This window comes from Rhynchophorus ferrugineus, unplaced genomic scaffold, assembly GCF_030347505.1.
Source record: "Rhynchophorus ferrugineus isolate W39M unplaced genomic scaffold, kcgeb_rfMv2 rfM2, whole genome shotgun sequence".
Classification (NCBI taxonomy): Eukaryota; Metazoa; Arthropoda; class Insecta; order Coleoptera; family Curculionidae; genus Rhynchophorus; species Rhynchophorus ferrugineus.
This window is the reverse complement of record NW_027472581.1, coordinates 49,957,394-49,983,140: the sequence shown is the minus strand read 5'-3', so window position 1 is coordinate 49,983,140 and position 25,747 is coordinate 49,957,394. Positions and strand designations below refer to the sequence as shown.

General features: G+C 29.9%; 2 protein-coding genes across 57 annotated transcripts in view; one reads left to right on the top strand and one right to left on the bottom strand.

Annotated features, from left to right (window-relative positions):
* The window catches only part of nemy (cytochrome b561 family member no extended memory), a 127,634-nt gene extending 123,695 nt beyond the window's left edge, over positions 1 to 3,939 (top strand). For 5 of the 8 annotated variants that reach the window (XM_076395845.1, XM_076395852.1, XM_076395851.1 and 2 more), the window contains one exon: positions 424 to 1,502. In XM_076395845.1, the coding sequence (XP_076251960.1) occupies positions 424 to 574 (151 nt within the window). In that variant the 3' untranslated portion in view covers positions 575 to 1,502. Of the gene's footprint in view, positions 1 to 423; positions 1,503 to 2,180; positions 2,305 to 2,362; positions 2,550 to 2,714 lie in introns of those variants that run through there. The other 3 variants (XM_076395846.1, XM_076395850.1, XM_076395848.1) reach the window with 2 other exon arrangements.
* A 1,013-nt stretch (positions 3,940 to 4,952) lies between these two features.
* Positions 4,953 to 25,747, bottom strand: part of RhoGAP19D (Rho GTPase activating protein at 19D) — a 520,079-nt gene continuing 499,284 nt past the window's right edge. For 46 of the 49 annotated variants that reach the window (XM_076395790.1, XM_076395821.1, XM_076395827.1 and 43 more), the window contains 10 exons: positions 11,556 to 11,789; positions 10,901 to 11,056; positions 10,655 to 10,806; positions 10,021 to 10,597; positions 9,834 to 9,963; positions 8,742 to 8,923; positions 8,471 to 8,690; positions 7,996 to 8,408; positions 7,878 to 7,935; positions 4,953 to 6,950 (listed from right to left, as the gene is read on the bottom strand). In XM_076395790.1, coding sequence (XP_076251905.1) covers positions 6,034 to 6,950; positions 7,878 to 7,935; positions 7,996 to 8,408; positions 8,471 to 8,690; positions 8,742 to 8,923; positions 9,834 to 9,963; positions 10,021 to 10,597; positions 10,655 to 10,806; positions 10,901 to 11,056; positions 11,556 to 11,789 — 3,039 coding nt within the window. In that variant the 3' untranslated portion in view covers positions 4,953 to 6,033. Of the gene's footprint in view, positions 6,951 to 7,459; positions 7,578 to 7,877; positions 7,936 to 7,995; positions 8,409 to 8,470; positions 8,691 to 8,741; positions 8,924 to 9,833; positions 9,964 to 10,020; positions 10,598 to 10,654; positions 10,807 to 10,900; positions 11,057 to 11,555; positions 11,790 to 25,747 lie in introns of all 49 variants that reach the window. The other 3 variants (XM_076395838.1, XM_076395839.1, XM_076395841.1) reach the window with 1 other exon arrangement.

Here is a 25,747-nt window from a genome sequence, read left to right as displayed (position 1 = left end):
TATTCAATAAAAATATGAGTGAAGTGGTGCCAATTACAAATACGACTTTCATTCTATTGTATTTTTACAAAAAGTCAAGGCTTCATTATACATATGCATATATTATAACTGTTGATAATGCGCATACATTATCACAAGTATTTATCCTGTACAGCTGTTTAATAACTTTAATTCTATATAGTTTTTTTTTGTTGATCTGAAACTTATATACAGTAATTTCTAATATATGTAATATATAATAAATATTAATTTAGAGCAATATTTTAAATATCCTTTTATCACGTTACGTGATACTGATATATGGATATTTCATTATTATTTTATTTATTTCTCCCAGGTAAACGTCATAATTATTATTTTCATTGCAGATATTTTAAGTTGATAATAATATTTTTAAATTTTTTTGTGCTTTTCACACTATAGGGGCCGTTACTCATCCTTTAGCGAAGAAGGCATAGTGATAAACACCATCGGTATCAGTCTGATAGCTCTGGCTATTGTAGTTGGCTACATTTTGCAGAGGGACGATTTCAGATATAGAGCACACATCCTTATCCGCACAGGAGACCTTTAAATTTCGCTCATGTATCCAAAAACTTGTAGGAAATTAGTTTTCCCCTAAAATGGACGAATGATAAATTCACAACGAATATTTTACATATCAAGGGACCAACACTACAAGACTATTACTGTTGTGAAAATTAAATCATTGGTTCGTGGTTTTTACGAAACTATAAATAAGAAGTAATGAAAAACTCATTTTTTGAGATTTAAACATATTTGCCATGATTAAGTAACAGGATTTTTTTTACCGCGCATAATATATGATGTATATAGTTTTATTTGGTACCTGTATCTATGCATTTATTCACACGTCCTGCTTCTTATTATAGTTAAATATTAATGTTTGTTTCTTTGATTTATTGTCAGTGTTCTTATATGTAACTTAATTGTTGCAATATATATTGTAAATTATTTTTATGTAGATTGTTATATTTCTCTATTAGTTTAAAGAATGCTTTAAAAATGATCCTCGTTATTTATGATTTTGGTATATATTTCATAATTAGAATGTACCTTCGAATTCTGTTTTATAAATGTAATCATGCCTTAAAATGTATGTCAAATTTATAATTGTATTGCTATAAAATAAATGCGAATACCTGGCACCTTCACCAATATTCAGAATAGGGTATTTCTTTTTAAATTTTAGCATAATTTGTATACAAAATATTAGAACAAAACTATTTATTTTTGATACATTATCTGAACAATTAGCCAAAATCATACTTAACAGAATTTAATTCAATGTCTCTTATACTTGTATGTGATGTTACATATATATGTTTAATTTTAGGTAGTCCGATTTTTTTTTTTGGTCTTTTGTTCTGTATGTTTAATTTTTTTTGTACAATGATGTTTATATTTAATCGACGTATTTTCCATTGTAACAATTTCTTCATTCACAGTTGCTTCATACAAATAAACTCTTATTTATATTATGTCACTGTTTTTTGTTTAGACCCAATTGTACAGAAAATGTTGTAAATTGCTGCCTCAAATAATTGGCTGGTTACGCTTTTTATATTTTCAGCATTGTTTTAAATGTGACAAGCTTATACTGAAAAATGTGTTTTTTTGCTTTAGTTTTACTTTTATATTGTTAACATATTTTCTGTAACTTTTGATGTGTGTGTGAATGCGCATGTTTGTATTCTCATATATTGCTTTATACAAACTATTGGTATCATTATATTTATTAGTAAGTATATTTTATGTTATAACAGCCTAATTATGAAAAAAAGGAATAAAATATAAAGAAAATTCGATGACATAGTTTTTCTATGATAATGGAAAAACCTGCATGGTAACCTTTTAAATGAGAAGATTATAAAGCACAATTATTCACACTGTACAGTTTAAAAATAAATTTAAACCTGCACCTATATAACCTCCGAAAAATTTGAAACACACTTTAGTTGCATGTATACGTTTTGGACTTTTACTACTATGGTATTTATACTATTCTATTTTTCCCTACTTAATATACACAAAAACAAAACTATAAAATACATCATTTTTATTTTTTTCTGCATTGCATGATTTCTAACCAATAGTAAATGTAGCATTATATGTAAATAATAACTAATTTTCGTCTTCAATATAATATCCTCTTTCAGAGACTCATATTCACAATGGACTGAAGAAGGCATAGTTTTGAATGCGTTGGGTATGTGTTTCATCGCGTTGGCAATCTTAGTGTCATTTGCTGTTCGCAGTCCCACCCTCAAATATAACACCAAGGTAGAAATTATCTTTAATAAATCTTAACTAATAATAATTTACAAATATTTTTGATTAGGTGGATGTGTCTGGCCACATATAGGACGAAGCGCCTTTATGCGCCAAAGCCTCGGAATCAAACGCAACGGTCACCGCGACAGCACCAAATGAACCCGAACGCTTTTGAACCATTATGGTAGGGTCTGATTGCATCACGAAGTTTTAGATCAGCTTCTTATCTTCTTATTTACTCATAAGCAAATAAAGTATGTACTGTTTCTAGTTTGAAATACATGCGCAGAATTATCGTTAATAAATAAATAATTCAACATTTTTTCCACTCAGAATTTTATATTATATATACTTCATCATATTATATAAATCTTCTTCCATAATATTCCATATTTCATCAAGTTATTTTCTTATTCCAGCTTTAATGCCAATATTATGGAGGATAGTCTTTAAGATAATTTAGCTAATTCTATATCCAAATATCAACTGCCAAATTATACAATAAGGGATGAGATAAACACTTTGATGGAGAAAATTCGTTAACGCTGAGTTTATTAACATTAGCCCAGCCTGTTACTGCTAAATTCTCTTCTTCAGACCCTGCCAGATATTCGATGTTATTTTTGTGTTGTGTTGATCTGAGGTTATATTATTGTTTGCTGTGTTGTGATAATTTTACAGAACTAGAAATAACTTTTATTTCTAATTTAAATCAAAAAAAAGAAATACAAAAAATCAAAATCAAGGCATATTAAATATTTTAAAATACTATTAATTACACATTTGTTTTTCTTGTAATTTTATTATAATTGTGAATTATTTCCAAATTGGATGTGTACCGTAGTACGTATGTGTAGGTTAGCATTTAAAGATATATTTAAAGTTGTAACATTTTATTGTCCTATTTCTTTGTTATATTGATGCAATGATATTAAGAAATATATATAAAAATAAAAAGGCATGGGACGATATCAATCGGTCTAATTCGCTAGTAACTACATACATTTCGATGTCCATAACGCACTCATGTGTATAAATCATTGAATTTTATAATATTCAGATTTGTATACTATGTATTCAAATTAGTGATATATCCGACCGACTCATAAATACTTTTTATTTCTGTTATATCTTAGGACTATGAAGCTAATTAAATATTTAATACATTATAAAAATTATATGGATGTTATCTGTAATTCTTGATATTTAATTGCTTATGGTGTTTTTATTGTAAATTTTATTCATTGTTGCTTGATGTCAGTTGTGTTTGTATGGTCTTAGGTAAATGAAGTACAATTTTATTATGGACCAATAAATCCTTCTGCGAAAAAGCTTTGAAATACCTATAGTTAAATCATACCTTACAAAACTGCAATAATAATAGAGATAAAATATGTCAAAAAACGTATTCGAGTAATCCTATTTGCGTAAATATAAATATTGCCAATTATATGAATGTTAGTGTAATTAAGGAAAATTATTTGTAAAAGTGTATTAACCTTTAATAGTTTGTTTTAATTAAATGAAATATTAATATATCGTACAAATTTCTTTAAAATATTAGGTAATCATAATTCAAGTAATTACAACCATTTTCTTTTTATGTAAAATTATTTCTAGACTTAATAAAATCATTGTAATCTCGATTTTTTTCATTATTTGACCCGCAAACTCTTAGAATAACGTTAGTTACCAAGGAAACATAGGTGTCCAGTTCAAACCTAAGAAACTCTATGACAAGAGTAAGAAAAATATCATAATATATTAATTAAACAAGCAAATTAAGCAAATAAAATGTATTGTATTGTTAATGGAATTACTTCATCCAATAGAAAGTTTTATGGGATAAATGTATTCACGGTTTTATTTGAGGATGGATTAAAGAAACACAGTTATTGTTTATCGTCTCAAGATAACATGCAAAAAATATCCGTCTTTTATACATATAAAGAAAAGTTAGATTAAAATACATTCCATTTCTTTATAATACTCAATTATCCCGTTATGTTATACCACAGTAGTGTTTTTATAACATTTTAGAAAAATTCCCCAAAGATTTACAAAAGAAAAATGTGAGATAGTTTGAAAACAAATACTGTACTTTATAAACTACATAATATAGAACAAACAAAATTTTCCATCAGATCACAGATTTCTTGACATTTCAAATGATAAATTATATCAAGAATATGTATATAAATTTTATGGACTTTGTTGATCATAAATTATAATTGTAGATAATTATTAATTAAATAGTCTGCTAATTCCACAAATATGAAAACACAGAGCTAGCTACAAAATTAATTCAGAAATTAACCAACGCCTTAGTTTTAAGTATTGAAAAACAACTCTAAATCAATTTCATATTGCTTAAGCGAATTTAAAATGCAAATGGCTTGTTAAAAATATGAAATAATAGTAAATGAATACAAATAGAAAATAAAGGAAAAAATCACCGTTATTTAAATAAAAATTTAATTAACAAATAGATCAGAAACATAGTGGATAGTTAGAAATAGTAGAAAGGGTTAGTTATTGTTTTGATTGACATTTTAAGTTCTTGCTTTAAATAATTTAATATATTTGCGAAAAAAAGGGTTAATGTTACCTAATTCATAGAAATTATATTATATATATATATATAAAAAAAACAAAAATTCAAAGTGCATAAATTGAAAATATATTTACAATCTTCACAAAGTTACAACATACAGTTTGTACTAAAACTATAAAAACAATAACAGGCAAGATACAAACAGCCTAGTAGCACTTTGTTCTTTGAATGCGATGTCGCGTTATTCTATTCTGGTAGCAATTTCTCCAAATAGTTAGGCGACATTTCATTCATAAACCTCTGAAAAAAAATTAATTTTTCACCAAATCGCAAGCGACGAAAACCAATTTTTACGTTTATGACATTTTCATTTATACATCTGGTCATGCCTGGAGCATAATTATTTGCCCGCCAACTATTTGCTATCTAAATGAACCTTATATTATTCTGTTTTAAATATCTGTTTAATTAGTGCAAATAATTTTAGACAATCCAAATAAAATATATTTATTTACAGGCCTACTGGACTATTATCGTAGGTATCACAAATTGAATTGCTTTTTTATTGGAATTATCGTTAAGAATCACAATAATATTTAAATAAGCAAATCTATGTATAATAACAAATAAATGCAAAATTTTAAATAAAAATCTTGGTAATATGAGAAAAATACAATGTTATTACTTCCTCTTTGAAATAGTATATTTAATTTATTATTATATACACATTTTGAAGTTATAATTCTATAAAATTGTTGGGTAACAAAACACTAAAACTGTATCTAAAATCCGTTTAAATTTTATTAGTACATAATAACTGCATGCAATTTATTTTGAGACCTTTTAATATAACAATATTGCTAGAAGCATTACTAACTGCCGAAATAAAAGATACGTCATAGGCTTTCCTTGTCACCCAACTTAAAACCTAATATCACATTCTTTAGAATACCGTATTTTGCCACCCAACTATACATAATACACACATACAATACTTCCTATTGCACATACTTCCACAATTATTAGAAAATCAGTCTGTTGAATTTGATGTTTTTAGTTGTAATAGATCGGCGCTCATCAGGCTAGTTACAATTAAAATAGCGATTTCTAATTCATAATAAACGAACACGAAACCCATTATCACTAACCTGAAAACACAAATTGATCTGATAAAGGCACGAACTTTATACGTGAGATTCTAGAGGCCTCTTGAGAATTATAGGTTCAGGAAAACTCTGCGGTCGCGAACCAATCAAATGTTGCCTTAACGCCACGACCATATTCTCAGGTCCAATTAGATTGATTTCAAACAACAACCGTTCTCGACGCGTGGAACTGAGATCTGGAGAACTCGTCCGGATGCCCTTCTCCTTATTGTTTTCCGCGTGAGGATTATTTTCGTCTTGGTTCTTGTTATCTACATACGTAACCTTATCTGGATCTTTAGTGCCGCCGACAGTATGTCGACGTTTGATGGACCTATCAGGCATACCATTTTTCCTCTTATTTTTCGTAGATTCTTTCAATCTTCGGCCAGAGGCTAATAGTTCCCGTCGTTTATTAATGTTGCTTTCGGTTTTCTCAGTTTTTGTTAAACTATCTGACCTCTTTAACTTATCGCCAGATTTATTTAAGCTTTCACTCCTTTTGACTTTGTTAAGACCAGTGGACACGTTTTTTTCTGTTTTATTCAATGATTCGGAGCGTTTTAGTTTCGAGCTTGAATTGATCTTATTAGCTATTACAGTTACAGAGATGTGTCTCTCATTATCAGGTACATCCTCGGAAGCACGCGTGTCTTCCTCTTTTTCTTTTTCATTTTTACACTCTTTAAGCACAGGTTCGGTCACTTTGGTGGTTGACTTGAATTGTTTTGTTGCTGAATACTGAATTTTATGTAAGCTAGGGTTCTTATATAGGTCGTTCTGTCGACTAATATTTTCCTTTTCGGTATACTTATATAAATTGTTGCTGGGTTGCTTTTCTGGCGACTCATCGACAAATGGTAAATCAGCCCCTTGAAATAGATTGGATTCGCTAGATTTCTTCTCTTCTTTGAATTTTTGATCCATTAATTTTGTAAAGGAACTAAGTAGGGACTCTGTAAAAGAAAGAATAGTACATTAGCTAGCTAATATTAACTTCTTGTAAACCATATTATATTTTCTTTTATTATTCAAAGTATTAGTAACAAATAGTAAAATTAGAATAAAGACAGTATAAAAAGCTGAAAAGTCGATTTTAAATTTTAATGTATAGTTCTTTAGTAAAATAGAATAATATATTGCTACAATATATATATATATATATATATATATATATATATATATATATATATATATATATATATATATATATATATATATATATATATGTTTGTTGGAAAATATAGTAACAATTTGTGTTTTGTTTCAAATAAGCAGTGAGACGTTGCCACTAACCAATGAAAGCTCATTTTTGCTAAACAAAAAGTTTGTTCAAAAACACATTTTGAAAAAACGAATTTTTAAATTTGATCGAACATTCGCTTCTAAGAACACTGAAGTTAGCGAGTAACAAAGCAGAAAACGTTGAGCAAAGGCGGTTATGTATGTGTGCGCAGCTTTCTACCTCATAGCAGATTACAGGCGGTTGTACAAATGTCTGGTTCTTGGAGGCCTTTGAGGTGCAGCTGTAGGAGGTCTAACTGATCGCCAGCCAATCACTGGCGTCAGCGAAGCACTATGGCCTATCGTTTAATAATAATCACCCATTAGGAATAAAAATTGACGTGTTAACTTTCTAAAAGATATATCACTACAAGAAATTCCAACTAAAAGCTGGTATATTCCAATTACACAAAACCAACATATTAATATATAGACTAATTAGTATAATCATTGGTTCAAAAAGTAACAGCATATTCTCTTATAGTATATTGATCCATAGTGAACCTCTACTATAACATCGGCGTATTTTATTTCTTATTTAAATGACATAAGATGCTTTTTGAACATTCCTAAATATGATTTTAATAACAATAACTCACCTTCCTCCCCTTGAATTTTGTTTAAAGAATCTAAAGAACCTCTTCTTTGGCTATCATTCTAAAAAATTAAACATAGATTGTGTAAAATAAATTAATAAAATATATTATCTAAAATTACCTCATTTTCGTATTTAACCTTTTTTTGTCCTCCGTTAGAATTCAAATTCAGTGTACTACAATTAACATTCTCTGCTGAACTGCCCCTTCTCATCGGATATCTTTCTAATTTAGTATCAATTGACTCGCTGTAAAGAGCACTTGAACTAGGACTGCACTTGTCACTAGAAGATCTACTGCTGGCACTATATGAATAACGTGAAACATCATTCCCTAAACTATTACTACTATATTGCACTGAATATTTCTTAGTATCCATAGAGTTTAAACTATTACGGTTAGCTGGAGGGGATGGGCGCGTAAAAACATTGGTTGCGCTATGAGTTTTGGTTAATGCAAAGTCCTGGGGTTTGCTGGACAAGCGTCCTGTGTTGACATTGCTTACAGATGAGCTTAATTGGCAACTTTTAGGATCTAAATTATTACAGAATCAATTAATAAATTACTTAATTTTCCATAAAATAAATATAAAATACCTATGCTTGCAGCTGGCACCTCTCTTTTTCTAGGCCTAAGATTTGCCTCAGTTTCTTGCTTAAAATTTTCAATTCTTTTATGCAGTGACTCAGAATCAGTTTGATAATTGAACCATAAACTTTTCTCAGAGGGAGGTTTACTCCGGTCCTTTTTTTCCAAATCCATAACAGTTGTTGGTATAGTGTTTGGTTTGGAATTATCAATAGTACGTTCACTATTCTAAAAGTATACGTTTAAATTGGTGATAATATAGCTATAAATACTAATTACCTCTTTCGTTTCGACACTTAACGAAAACTGCCCAAAACTTCTGGGACTGGTTGGTGTAGTGGGTTCTTCCCTATTGCTTTCATGGGTATGCGTTCTAGATGGTTTGCGCATCACCTTTCTATGCGCAGCCGAAATAAGTGAGGTAAATAGAGCTCCATTCTTTTCCTTCTGATCCTTTAAAGCTAAAATGAATCATATAATATTATTATTTTTGCGTTACGAAACTTGAATTGAAAATATTGGATTGGGAATAATGAAAATAAAACTGTATTAGTTATATTAATAATTTAAATAAATAATGTAAACAAATTCAATAAACAAATAAATAAAATTTGAATATTATTTCTCGAATTTAAACAAAACAAAAACCGCGCCCAATATTATTGATGTCATCCGAGAGATGAGAAAACAGATTTTAGATGTTATCAAATCGGTATCGATTCTAATTCAGAATTCATATATGATATTTAGCTTTTGACAACTTTATTACAATTACCTACTAATGTCTATTTTCCTATACATGAGGACAAAAACGAGATTTGTTCTTAAATACCACTGAAGAAACAATTAAAAACGATGGTTAAAGAGTAATTGCAAATTCAGAATAATTTATCAAGGATGACCACAGTCAATATTGATGTTATAATAAAAATAGAAATGCCTCATTATTTTCTCTAAAGCTGAACAGAAGCCATAGTCTTATTTTATTAAAGTTTATTAAAATTTTAGCAAGAGTTGCGAAAAATATTCTTGACAGAAAACTTTGTAAAGTTTTATTTTAATTATTAGAACATTTAAACATTAGTATATGCAGCAATAAAGCTTAAGTAACAACTTAATTGTTCCAAGAGACTAAAACAATATAAGTGTCAACTGTAATTTATGTGTGATAAACTAATGTATTACATTATATTGATATAGATCTATAACGATATATTTTGCTAAAATAAATTGATATTGTATGTTAAACATGAAACATTGGTTTTACGATATTAAAGTCGCAACATACATTGAGGCAGAATATTCAAAAATGCTAATATGTCTACTGTGAAAATATTACCTATATGTTAGAATAGTAAATATAATAATTACCTTCGTATTTGCTAATATTATCTAGTAATGCCTGACTATTAGACTCAAACTCTTCACAATGATCTGGTAGCGCTAAAGGTACCACGGGAGCAGCATTTTCATTTTCATTTTCTGGGAAGAACCAGTCAGCCTATATACAATATTAAGTTAATTAATATGTTACTAGTAAATGTATGTGTTTACTTACGTTAGCAATTAAACTCTCAACTATTTTACACTGATTGTTCATATTTGTTACCATACTTTCCATAGTTTCTCCTTCAGGTCTGACAATTGTTGGCCCAAAAACAATGGCTAAATTTTTAGACTCCATTTTATTATATTGCCAATTGTCAGCAACTCTTTTTAAATGTAAAATTACATGCTTTAACGTATGATAATTATGTTTAGGAAGACAGCGTACAAGTTTCTTCAGCTCCTCCATTCTTTTTTTGGGATCTTCAATTTTATCTGCTTTGATAAAATGCGGGTAAAGTGCTGATGTTATCAAGCTATCAGGCATCTTTCTTAAATATGATTTCAGTAAGCTACTAACAACATGTAGGTCTTTCCATCTAGGATCTTCTAACTGAATATCTTCTGTATTTCGATTTATTTCCTCAGTTAGTGCTGTTATTGAAGCATTGTTTCCAGGGACTCTGTATATACCAATTGTTTGCAGACCTTTGTCGTCAATGATATCAGTACAAATTTCAATAAACCTTGGCACATAATTATTATTGTGTGATGGTAAACAGTCTTTAATAGGAATACCAAAAGTAGAACTACAATATCAATAAGTGTTATTTTAATATTACAATTTTGGTTGTAGTAATACTTACCCCTCAGCAGTAGTTGGTGAGCTAGGAGAATTTGTTCCCTGATTAAATTTCTTTAGCTGTTTAACAACTCGCCCTTTCCACGTCTTATTCTTGGGACTAGTAGAACCAGCCGCATCAGTGTGTTGTGATGAAGGTTTTCTTGTTTTGCTAACCTAAAATTAACCAAAATTTAGTCAATACCTAAACGTTAACTCAGCGTTATCTATAAGTGTATTTATATAAAAAACTAAATGTAATTTTACTTACAGGAGATTGACCTGTAGGTGATCTGTTACGCCCGGAACTTGTTGATTTTCCATTCTTATTTATAGGTTGAGGCGAAAGATGACTAGCTGGTACTTGAATGGTTGTTGAAGCTGGCATCTGTTGAGGTACAGCCTGTTGACGTCCTATATTCGCATCCTGAAATAGATATGAAAACAGCTTAAACATTATCGAGACTAAATGTAATTGAATAATATGTTTGACATAATAAAAAGATATATTTTAACTTATCGCTAATATATTTTATTGACTTAAAAAATACAGATTACAATATTAAAAAACACGAAACAAAGGATGTGATGACACTATAAGAAAATGCTTTCTCCAACAACTTCAATAACATAGTTTTGTGAGCATACCAGGAATGCAGAAAACTCACTGAAGAAAATTTCCATACTAATTCGGTGTTACATTTGCCAACATTATTTTAACAAAGTTTTAAGTAAAATGATAAATGTACATTTTTCTCCGTCGTTTACATCTGATAGGATTATGAGTAGAGATAACAGTTTTACTATCTCATATTTATCTGAATTTGTTATAATTATGTATATTTTTACGATACAATTATATCAATATTTTTGAAGTGTAGGTATTTAATTACCAGACTTCTAAGTTGACAATCAATATAACTTACCAAATCCGTTTCAGAATTAATCGCATGTTCCTTCAGAGTACTCATCCATTCTTCGAAATCTTTTGTTCTTTCCGCTTGTATTAACAGTTGAGATTTGCAAGGCTTTAACGTGGTTAAGCCTATAACATTTTTCCTTTTGGTATATTCACCGGCAACACGCACAGTACTACTGCGTATATCCACACCTGCTGCTAAAGATTGATCCAAAGAAACGTCAGAAGTACCTAACGGGCTCTGCAATAAATGATAAACATACCTTAGACATTTGTTTATGACGAGTTACAATATTAAAAACAAAAAAGACATCGTAGAGTTCTACGTTCATAATTATTTGTTTATTACAGTAGTTAGAAAGTTCTTTGCCCTTTTCAGGATACCAGTGAGTTGTTTTTTCTAATATCTAATTTAAATCGTAATGTAGGGTTTGTTATTTTTCATAACATGTTTGCTGCTAGCTTACTATTACTGTTTTTTTAATCTAAAAATTATCTCCTAGGAATATTTTAAAATATTTAGTCCTATATATCAGGAATATTTTGGATAATAAAAAGATGTTTTCATATTTTATGTCATAATTATCATAATATAACTATATAACTTAATTGTTCTTGTAGTGTATAATGGATTAAAAAAATATATCATTTAAAACTTCCGTTTTGAAATATAATTTAATAGTCCATTCTATTATATTTAAAAAATACATAGTAGATGCTTGCATGTATTCTGATCATTTTTTCACTTTAAAAAGGTCCCTATTGAAAACAAGTGGTACAATACTGATGTCGTATCGAAAAAACGATGCTGATTTGACAGCGATCCAATGATCAATACATTTTCCATCAAAACCATGCGTATCAATCTAAACAAATGCTATCAGAAGGCGTTTAGAACTTCCCATTCGACAACGTAACTTGTGTGGATAACTTTGTGTCTGTGACCCGGTATTGCTGGTTTTTTATTGTAATAATCCGTCAGTAAATTTGTTCAACTGACGTCGGTAGACCTCTGCAGTAACAGTTTGAGAATATTCCGCTTCGATGTCGATATGGATAGTTCTTCTGGACTAACCCGTGCTTTTTTGCGCTTACGATTGTCATAATAGATACACTTTTCACTACCTGGCCTTATTTTTTGCATGGCAAGGAATGAAACAGGGAGATATTATATTTTGATAATGAAAATATAGATGAACAACGCTATTCTTGTCCTGGCAATCAAGAAATATCCTCAGATCTTAGTTTTACATTAAACCGTCACTAACATATATTATTTTATACTGTTGGGTTATTATATTTTTGATTATAACTAGTAGTATTACTTTTATTTTAAAAATAAACTGTAATATGCATAATTGCAAATTGAATCAATACTCGATTTAGTTGAAGGTGTACAATAATATCAAAAATTAAAATGTAAATGGGCGAATCACATACAACAAGAAACGTTCGCAGATACTCTAATGCAGTCGCTGAATCATATTTAAAATATAATTATAGATTTTTAGTAACGGTAAGTTGTTTCATATATTTTCTTCACGTTCACAATTCGATAACCATAAAGATAGAAACCATTACCGTTGAAATCAAATTTAAATAAGTTATTTCAAAACGCCCGTTAATTAGAAACCATTGTTATACTATCGTGCCATATTGTAAAAACATTCTAGATTTGACAGTTCGTTGTTTTTTAATATTGAATATGCTTTTATTTATTTGTTTTAATGATAACATATTTTGATGCAATAAATGTTATTTTTAATAAGTTCGGTCACATTTAAATTTTAGCAAAGAAACAGTACCTAAACAGTTATTAGTTTATGCATTAATTATTATGATACTTTTTTCAAAATATAATTTTACCACAAAATGATTTGAGGTTAATGCATTTATTGGTTGTAGTTAAACTTTGAAGGTCGATAAACATTAATTGAAGCTGACCATTCAAATATTAAAATGAACAGATAAAAATTAACTTTATAATCTGATAAAGGTGTGATAAATATTAAAGTGTTTATTCTGGGGTGATTTGTGGATGACCAAGAGAGTTTTTGATGCGAGAGAGGAAAATCAACTTCTGGCTATGACTTTAATAAGAAATTGTTTCAGTCTTGTCAAAAAATTGTTCACTGATAAATGATCGGATTGTCATGTTATAAATGCTCCAAACATGAGTGTAATTAAAATTTAAAAAACGTTCACCCTAATAAAATCATTTCTTCTTGTTTGTTTAAAATGACTAATGGCGAATCTTAACTATACAGAAAATTAATGTCTTTAAAAACTAGCGCATTAAAACTGGAAAGTTTCATTCGAATAAAATGCATTTACTCCAACTGTGTAATGTCGACCTGGTAATCTGGACAGATTTTTTCGTTTTTCATCACGTTAACTTTGCGACGCATCTTTTTTAGTAGAGGGCGTCCTTGATTGTAATTGTAAAAAATCTTGTTCTCGCTTTCGAGATATCTTCGGTATATACTGGGTTCCTTTTCAATGAAAACATAAATACGTTGATAATAGTTGCAATTAAATATTAGAACATTTTTATTGTTTGAATGTTTTTAGCTATTAAAATATCACAATTAATTACATGGAATAATGAAAAATCTCTCATCGGTGTTTATTAACTAGTATGTTTTAATAGATATTTTCAATAGTTTAATTGCATATAACTTAAATTTTGTTTTAATAATTCATATCGGATGATCATTAAAACAATACTTTATTTTCTGAATTTTTATCTTGATTTGTATATCATTGGCTTCCTCTGCCAGCTGCGAGTTATCCTGCTTGTCTCTATATATATTAATAGCTCAAAATCTGTTCATGTCATGCATTACGGCGAAATGACAAAAACCTAATTAATTACTTGAGGGATGACCGATTCCGAGATCAAACTCAAAATCAAAGAGCAATACTGGTTAATCAGAATATACTCCCAACTTAACCTAAAATTAAAGAGATTGATTTAACAGTCAATTATAAAGCCTATTAAGATATAAGTTCCAAGTTCTTTGATTAATTACCAAATGCTGTCGCTTCGTAACCAACCAAGAAATGTACAATGACCTCGAAATCAAATGTATTTACGTTATCCAAGATTTCATCCTAAAACATGGAAGAAAGTAACTAAATTACAGCAACATGGAAAAAATATAACTACTGGATAAAGCGCATAAAATCAGAAAATTGATAGTAACTAAACCACATGAACTTATATAATGCTTAAGTGCAATATTACAATGGTAATAAATTAATTTGTAAATTAAGATTGAATTAAGTACATTAACTAAGTATTTACTATTAACCTTCATATGTTGAAAACATTGTCCATACAATTAGAGTGTGGAATGCTACTAGTAAATATTTGATAAAAATATATACAAATCAAAATAAATGCAAATTAAGAGATGTTTCAAATGTTTATCAATAATTGTGTTGAGTGTAAAGTCCGAATATGTAATTATGAACTTTGAATGGTGCTTTCTAAGCATTAATGGAAGTTTAATAAAATTTAACGGTCCATGGAACAAATTTTATTAAATTATATGGCAATAAATTGATAAGTACTGTTCAATAAGAAGCATATTGATTCTATAGTGTTACCATTTCCTTGCTACGTTCACTGTAATATGTTAAAACATCTATTATTTATTGTCTATCTAATACATTTCAGGTCTTTCTGGAAATATATTTTTCTCTTAGTGAAATATTTATTGTAAATCTGATTCTACGATTATTCTAAATGTTTTTTAATTAGTACATTTTGTTAAAGAGGGTTGTTTAAAATAAAAAATAATTTCCTGTAGTATGTGTGTTTTTTTGGAGCTATTGTTTAATTGCATATTTTTTAGCATATTAAATTTCTATTATATTATTAATATATGTTTCATGGTATTGAAGAAAAGTTGTAGAAGATGATGGAAAATATTCTGATTAATATAATTTTTTTTAAATTGATCAGAATACATGCATCATTAAATATTATGCATTATGTGGTGTTAGGAAGATGTATAAAAACAAAATAATGTTTAAATATATTTTTGGGTAAAATGTATATAATAAATCAACAAAAATAACTTGGTGTGGACTTTGGTAAACAAGGTAAATATTCAAAAAATTGTCGCGGGAGAATTCCCACGTTTCCAAGCTCTATCAATTTTACTACTAATACATGTATAAATAGTATTATTAAAAAACAAATATATTATTCAATACTCGAAATTATTTGGCAAATATATTATGTTGTCATAAACAAGCGTCTACGTTTGTTAGTTTTAAATCACAAATTAATTATATTTAAATCGATATAATTAAACCTGTTAACACGTGATTTTTGAAACATTGAAAACATGCTTGCTTGAAAACGATTTTTTCATGTGATGTAAATACAATTACATGTACAAATTTATAATTAGCTAAATTAGTAATTGAACAAAATATATTAACTTAATATTGAAAGTGTATCCTACATAACCTCCAAATCTTATAATTTCGGCTTTTTGAAACATTTTTCTTAAATATATTTTAAAGTCTCGTTTTACCAACTATGGGTTTATCTGGACTGGTCCTAAAGTTTAACGTGAGCTCCGAACCACGGTTAGAAATCATCCCAGAAGTCATTCGGTCTTACCCAGCCTGGTTACTGGCGTGACTGGGATCATTTTCCTTGTCGGATTTTACACTCTTGCCTAGAACATTCACACATTTTAAACAACCACAAACATAAATTTACGACCATGCCCCAGCAGGATTCGAACCCGCGGCTATCGCAACAGTAGGAGGACCGTCCCGTCGCCTTTACCACTGCGCCACCACGCCGGCGAAACAAAATTTCAAACACATTTCACGTAAATAATACTTTATTATCACATAAAAACTATAATACATTTTTTATAATTTTAGTGACTTATTAATGACAATTATGATATTATTTGAATTACAAAATTTACTATATATTAATCATTATTAATTCTCTCTAGTTCTGATATTACTGTAACTTAAATAAAAATGGTACAGTTCAAAATATTTCTCATTCGAAAATATCATGTGGCATTGATAACGTTTCATTGGAAGAGAAATTGCAAATAGATCAAATTATTACAAATCATCAGAGGCCATTAATTATAATTTGTCGGCGTTCGTGATTTTCAAGACATATTGTAAACGAGAGCTACCCAGATCTATATCTGTAGTGAAGTGTTTATTTAAAGAGAGAGTTCTGAATCTTGAATCTGAAATTTGAATAGCATAATTAGAAGATGCAGCATTCGCTTTGGTGCACGTATTAATTAAGTGCCATTGTTTCGAATCGCTTCTACCTGTTATTAAAAGCGTTAGTGGTTCATTATTCCTGTAGCAACTTGATATATCAATTAATAACAATATTAAATAGCATTTGAAATATTCATGTCATTTTATTAGACATCTAACATATGAAGGTTTATTATAAAACAATTATTTAATGTACATAAAATTAAAAAATAATTAATAAATTAAGTAAAAAAACTTAGTTAATAAAATCAAATTTGTTCACGTCCTTTTATAATATTATTCAGTATCAGTTTATATTTACAGCAAATATATTTAGCACAATTATAAAACGGTGTGGTATATTTTACCATTTTAAATAGAAAATACATCTGGGGACAAAATATTTTCTCGAAATGTTGCATACTAAGTAAAAATAGGTTTATAATTTACCAAAAATCTGATTCGAACCCAACAGAAGATTTACAGGAAACTTTCCAAATACTTAATTTATTGACTTACCTTTTGGGCTGTATTTTCTATGATATTTATAGCAAAATTAAATAATTACAACGTCAACAAAAGAATACAGCTATACTGTGTATTATCAAATAAACTAATAAATAATCGATTCAAGACATGTATATATACATATATATATATAGACAATAATTATGTATTTGTGGTAAAAATTGTAGAATACAGTTTAATAGATTAATAAGAATATATTAGTATATTCATAAATAATAATATTTGTTTAAATATTTTTGGTAATATTAACTCATAGATCTGAGGAACATTCTATTTTTATTAACATTATTTCACATATTAATATTGATATCATATAATAATTATCATTGTAGCATCTTAAATAATTTGTTGGTCTATAGTGTAGTATATTCCTTTTGTCAATTGTCATGAAATAGTTACTAACAGTATGAAAATGGTGGGAATCATTTAAAAACTATATTAATAATGCAATAAGTAATTGTGGTATGTGCTTTTAACGGGGTAAAATAGAGTTAAACGTTAATGTTACACAAATGCAATTAGAATCGTTTATATCAACATATTTGAATCAAATAAAATTATATAAAATAGATATTTCGAATCGCTGTTTAAAAAACATTTTAGTCATGTTCAGGTATAAATTAAAAACTGTTATTTTCCGTTCCACAACGTAATTAATATAATTCTGAATCGCACTATTTACGATTATAAATAAAACACACTTATATAATGTAATATTATTATCATATCAAAACTGTGAATTCTGAAATGAAGTTATATTGCATGCAATAGGCTCATCTGTCTCTTGCAACTATATTTAATATCAATTAACTCTTTAATAAAGTGTATAATTTAACGATATAATTTCCAAAACTGTCTTTAAATTTAATTTAAAAAAAATAACCGCTGAAAATCACTGACAATGGTTTTTGGAGTTTTAAATGTGGTGACATATATATAACTAATAAATGGCACAATGGTGAATCAAAAAAACTTGAAAGTAAAAATTTTAAGCTCAAGCCCAACGAAATCGTGGGAAATTGTTATTGATTGCAATTAGTGCATTTGAGCCGAGTATAAAAAATTGCCGTTATACAAGCAGAAACGCGACAAAGTGATTTTGCAAGATCAGAACGAAATCTATACATTGCAAAATGCATCAAAACCTACATGGAAATGCTTAAATAGACTGTCCCACTCAATGCGCTATATTCACCAGACATTACGTCTTCCTATGATTACTTGTTCCGATCGATTTCACAGAATCTAGTACCTAAAAGCCGCAAGCAAGAAAACAATAAATTTACAAAAAAAATCCCCCAACATTTATTTGCAGCTCGTGTACTTAAACTCTAAATTTGCTAAATTTAAAAATATTGAAATTAAAAAAAAGTTTAATATATTATAAATTTATGTATAATTTTAACGATTAATGGTTTTAAAGTTTCTGTGGTGCATTGAAGATTGTTTAATTAAAAAACATGTATTGTTTGTCGATATTATTCGACTGATTATCGATAAATTAGGCTGATTATTTAAATCGCTATTTACCCACGATCCGGTAGATCCCCATCGCCTCAGTTTTCTGGGAAAAATGCCCAGCGTTGACAAGTGCAAGTTGACGTGAAGCGGGATGCAAGACACTGTGCCCGACTTAGACCGATGTCCTTCGGTCAGGATTTGATGAGGATTTAACATCTTATTCAACAATTCAGTTAATATTTCATGTTTAAACCAGTAGACATAAAGATCACTATTTTTCACAATGATTCAACTAAAAGTGTGGGATTAAAATCGAGTTAGAAAAAAAGTGCCAACAATGACCGCGTGCCCAACGACGTTCGCGGCGTGTACGCGAAAAAAAACGAGCAAAAAATCCACATCAGAACCAGTGAACGCTAGCAGCGTTGAGGCAGGTCGCCGCCTTCTCTCAGCTCTATTCCTTCGAGAAAGACGCTCGCGGGGTTGTTACTAAAAATATGCCGCGCCGTGATAACAGGTTCCGTAACGAGATTTTCAAGTGCGAAAAGCTAATGAACGCGCGGCGAGCGCGAAGTAGGCGTCGGCGTGACGAGCTACCCGCGTCCGATTTTCATTTGTTTGACCGTCGATGCTGTTACCGCGACGACTGACTGGTACGGGTCGTTACGATGGTGGTGGTGGTGGTACCCATTGCCGATTCATAACCGTACGCCACCCCCTTTTCGATGCGGTCGGCTCCTGCTTGACCCCCTCCGGCCAGCTGTCTTCAGGCATATGCCAATGGATCTTACGACAAGACTTGTACTTGACCATATGGGTAGTGTGTATTGTATTTGAAGAATAAAAAACCAGTGGAGAATTATATTTTACCAACGAAAAGTAACATTAACGTTTTTTTTAATCCAATAATTTTAATAATCCATTCTATAAAACTGGTAAAAATATTATTGTGCTTTATATATTACCGCTTTAGTGTAATCTTTACTAAATTTAAGGAATAGTAAGAAGTCTGAAGAAACCCAATCTGGTGGACAAGGAAAATACAGAATGACGTTTCTGATTATCTTATTACAAAAGTCGCGAAAAGCTAATACTGAATGGAAAGGCACATTAGTAATGTAAGTAATAAGATACGTATAATACTGAAATACCCCTTATATAAATATTACTGGTTGACAGTTAATCCTGCAGAAGGAATTCATAATGACCCACACCACGTCTTTTACACGTCCACCATTTGTAACATGCGTCTTATTAATTTTTGATCATAGGTTTTGATCTTAAAATAAAAATGTAATTTAAAACTACTCATTTATACTGTTTTAATTGTTAGTATTAGGCATATAAATTAGTTTTAAAGGATTTTTTATTTTTCTTTGATTGAATTTGAGGCTTTATTGTGAAAAATCGGTACAAAATATTTTATTCACAGCATTGTCAATCAATAGCCGCTACCTTTTCCCATCTTTCAGTTAATTTAGGGATTCCATCTCGAAAGAATGGCATGGATGGGATATCGTCTTCCATTTTAATGTTTCCGGGTATATTTTCACCGGTTTTGCAACATGTGGTCGAGAATAGTTATGTTGAAGAGAAACATTGTTTTTTAATCATTGTTCGTAATCCGTTTTTCGCGCAGTGCTGGTGTCAAATGCATCAATTGTAGTCAATAGCGATCCTCAATGATGGTTTCATTAAGTTTTGGCATCTCATAGTATACCATATGAAGCTGATCCCACCAAATACAAAGCATTAGCTTGCAGCCATAGATATTCGGCATTGCCATTGATATTGGTGTATGACCAGGTGGCCCCACAATTTTTTTCATTTTGTATTGTCGCAATGAATCCACTTTTCATCACCACTCACAATACAGTGCAAAAAACCTTTCCGATGAAACTGTACTGTTTTATTTACACTTCGACGAAAGGACACATATATCGACAAGTGAAGATTATCAGTTAGTGGTTCAATATGAACTTGATTACAAACGTAACCGATGCGATTTAATATACAGTAACATCTGTTAAAATCTTTTAAAATTAGTTTATAAATACAATAGCTTTTAAATATTCTGTATAAAAATACTACAAAGTTTTTAAATTTTAGCTAATTTTGAAATAATAGCAATTCTATATGTAAGAATTTTAAATATAATTTTGAATAATGCATTTCATTACTTAAGCAATTAAATTATACAAGTATTAAAGTGGCATAATAAAAATGTAAAATAGCTAAAATATTATATGTATCAGTATTTATTGTGTATTGGCACCCATTAGATGATTTTCAATACTAAATATTAATGAAACACAATTATCAATCATTTTCATTTCTTATCATTTTCTTTTATCGTTGACGTATTTATTATATAATATATGTAACAATGCATTGTATAGAGACTAAAAAATATCTGACATATGCGGTAATGATCTTAAATAAGAATTTTTTTTTCTAGTTCATGACCCAGGAAGGTATGATTTGCACTTTCGTCTAAGGTAGAAGGTCTAATAATTATTAAATTAATGTGTAGGTGACAAGTGACTTCTTTCTGTTCCTAATAACTTGACGAGTGTTAAAATCCACGTGCAACTTAAAACGTGTCAATATATCCAGGTGCAACTTATAACCATACAATTTGCCAATATATTACCAAATTAAGATTAATAAAGTGTGTGTATTTATACGTATACATACACATATTATAATTAAGTGTATTTGACTATACTCATGCCCATGAACAAATTTATCTAGTAACCTTTTAGATTTTAAACTTTTACTATTATAAATTAATTATATTATTCGCCTATTTCAATATCAGGCTCTACACATCGTAATAACAATTCAAAACTTTTTCTGGTTTGAACTTTCATTTCACAAGACTAGAGGCAAACGACCCACCATCATTATCTATTATGTATCGAATTAGCACAATTACCAATCAAGGCATAAAAGCTGCTCTAAAGGTATTTTAATTGTTCGGATGCAAAAGGTTTACAGTTCCTACTAGCCCGGCAGCCGCGATAGTAAAAACTACGATAAGGTTCGGCACATGCCGTTGACCAAATCAACTGATAAATTAAAGAACTGAGAATGAGAACTGCTTCGTATTTTATTGCTTGAATTAACAGCCAGGCCTGTATTCAAAATAAGCAAAACGATTATTTCCGTTTTCTCCATATAAAAAACTTAAAAAATCAAAAATTAATCTACTTTTGTTATTGAACGCTGAAAAATTATTTCAATTATCAAAAAGAAGGTAAATTGACGTTGGATTGACCTTGATATGCCTTAATATAGTTAAGTGGAGTTCGGGTAAAATTATCGCACTTCAAGCTGTAAGAACAAAAACTGCTCAAGTCTCCAGCCATAAATTGTTAGAATTAGGAATATCCATGCTTTGAACTCCAGTTCAGGGCGTAAGGCCAACAAAATCAGACTGAACTTGCCCTGAACTAACATATAGCCCTTCCAATAAAATAACCAATGCACGTCACACATGACGTCGAATATATTGAAAAATGCAGTTTGTAAAAATGTAAAAAAGTTTTAAACTCAGTGCGAATTTTTCCTCCTCATTTTACCCTAGTTAAAAAGAAACAGAATGCTGTCTGATGCGTCAGAACATTTAACCGAATCAACTTATAAAATTCGATTTGTCGAATTTGCTGCCAACTTTCAACAAAATGCTTCAAAACATTAGTGATAATAATTAGAGGTTACAAACCGGCAAACGTTGTAAACCAAAATAGACCATAGATAGTCACTATGTATTTCCGGGGAGATCATAAGTTTATCCTACAACTAAAGCTAATTTATCAAGAACATGTTTGAAATAAGTTATATTATTTTTAGTGATATTCTATATTAGTCAATCTATATTTTACTATCTGCCATTCATTAATTAAATAGAATTAGAAATAGCATAGTGAATACATTCAAGTGCAAATGAATAACAAAATAGCCAAATATGTATGTTTGTCAATAATATCTGATATTTATCGTTTGTCATGGTGGTAGTGAATTAACATTTTAAAATACACTTTACAAAATATTATAATATGGATGAAATGTGTAGCGTCATAATAAGTCACATGTCCATAAGCATCAGGAATGTCGTATTTAAATTATGTATACCTCGAAGCCTACGTTGTCACATTACGACATACATATGTCCACGCCAAAACCGTGTTTATATATTTTGTTTCCGTTTGCCGCCAACAACTTGGATCTTAGTCAATTTATCTGTTGAGGCTAGACTAATGCACGATTTGTTGCAGGAAGCTAAAATTCATCCGAGTTTCAAGGATGCGTACGCCGCGTATAATTATTATTGAAAATTGAGAATATTTTCTTTCTAATTTTTAATTTAGTGTCAATGGTGAGGATACAATTTTGTATATTTTACGATAATTTCAATTAATTTAATAATTACCTTAATGAGATTTTCATATAAATATCTAATTTAATTTTTAGTAATATTTTAAATGTGCATTATTATTTTTTAACATATTATGTTTTGTTTTGTTATATAACATTTTAGAGTTTTCTTTTTATCAATTAGAGTTTATCAGGACTGGAACTGTCGTTTAACGTGGTTCGAACCACGGTCTTTGGCATTAAACCTACCGACTGGCGAGTGACCAACTTACCGTCTCAAAAGATATTCGGTCTTACTCAGCCTGGCTACTGGCGTGACTAGGATAGTTTTCCTTATCGCATTTTACACTCTTGTCCCGGTGGGATTCGAACTCGCGACTACTGTAGTACAAGAAGGATTGGCCTGTAGCCTTGAACACTATGACTACCAATTCGACTAAAATTAAACTTCAGTACTAATTTTTCTCATATTCCTGAATTTGAATACTACGCCAGAAAAAAACATACGTCTCTTGAATGGTCTTTCATGTTTTAATTATTGGTCTCTGCGAAAATAGCTGACGTTTCGCAACCGTTACAGTTTCTTTCTTCAGTGCAGAAGCTCTGATACTGTATTGATCTGACTATTTTTGTTACCTTGACAGCTACTAGGTAAGTGCTCTTTTTGATAAACTTATTAGACTTTTCCATGCCCGCTCGAACCTTTCAAACGCTAAAGCTTCTTTCGTTGAATCTACAAATTTTAATATGAAAGAATACCATTAATTTTTAGGCTTTTTAAAAATTTTGTTACACTATCTATGTTTTACTTTCAGTTACTTTCTGAATATAATTAAATGACGACATATTTAGGAACATTCCTTTTTTACAAACGCAAGATAACACTAAAGTATAAAATAAATTTTATAGTACAACACCAAGCATCCAAGAATTATATCTATCCTTTTCTCTTTCAAAATTAGTACAGAAAGGAATTTGTACATTTTCGTCTTATTTCATAGTCGAAAGAAATATTCTTAAACATTCATCGAATACTTTCCGACTATTGACTTTTTTCATTCCATAGTTTTCAAAATTAATATTAAGACTACTTAAGCTTAGAAGACATTTGGTTTAACTGTAAACAACTGCATATATATATTATAAATTAAAAACGTCCATATTCTGAACGGGATTCAAATTAGTGGCTATCGTAAAAACAGAAGGGCTATACTGTCGCCTTGACTACAAAACAATATTGAAATCGATTATTGTACCAAATAATAACATAAAGCTACCGCTGCAAAAGTGACAGCAAAACTCAACACTGACTTCAGTAATACTGTTTCTACAAAAACAATACGGAGCTCCATAAAACTAATATTCATGGAGGGGTCGCGATTGCGAAAGAAGTAATGCAACGATCATAAAATATGGACACTTGCTTGGAAGCAAGCATGTGATATGGTCATATGAATCTTTATTATATATGAATTTTATTAACATTGTTTCCTACAAACGGGAATCGGGTTTATGTATGGAGAACCCTAAGATCCGAACTTCCTGCTTGTCTGTTTGTTATAGTCAAGTAGACAAGACTGGCGGGTCCTTTCATTCAACATCGCTGACCGGATTAATGCGACTGAATATCTCGACATCCTCAATAGTAAAGTTCTTACTATCATTAGTATATTGCTACTAAACACTGGCATATTTCAAAATAATAATATGCCCCTGTATACACAGCCAAAGAGATTCAATCTTGGTTTGAGAGGCATCAGAATATCATTAAACATCTTCCCTGGCCAGTACAATCGCCATATCTCAACATCGAACTGTTATGGCAAGTTTTAGAGTAGAAACAAACTGATTTCCATCTTCAACATCATTGAAGCAATTAGCAGATGTTTTGATACAAGAATAGGACAATATTCCGATCGAAACAATTCAGACACTCTACGAATCTATTCGCGAGAAATTGTAGCTGTTTTAAAAGAAAATGATGGTTCAACACCTTACTAATAAGTTATTATTGTGTATATGTTATGTGTTCATATTATTTTGTCATTGTATATAAAAATGTGTTATCATACTAACCTTTGAGCATTTTATTACTTATAGCTAATGTATTCTACACCATTTATCTGTACTATGACGTGAATACCGATTTATTTGAGAACCATTTCAGGAGTACGTTGTCAAGGCAAAGCAGGAACGTGAATTTGTTCCTAGACCGATAGCTTTGTTGACCACGTTCGTACGCTTTTCCGAACTAGATCGGGAACCGTGGGTTTATCGAACTCGGACCATTAATTAAGTAACATTATCTATGCGCGTCTGGCCCCCAGACTGATTGACGCGCTCGGTTAAAGAGAAAACAACACAAAATGCGGAATACAAAACCGACACCGCCAGTATCAAAAACGTTTCAGGGTTTATATCACCTTTAATTAGCTACTTGATTGGTTAGATTATTTAACTTACCATATCAGTAGCGTAACTATGACTAAAGCATTGTGGCACATTAAGCAAACGAATTACCCGCGTATTTTAAATGTGGATTGAAAGCTCTGTGGTCTAATTAACAAAATA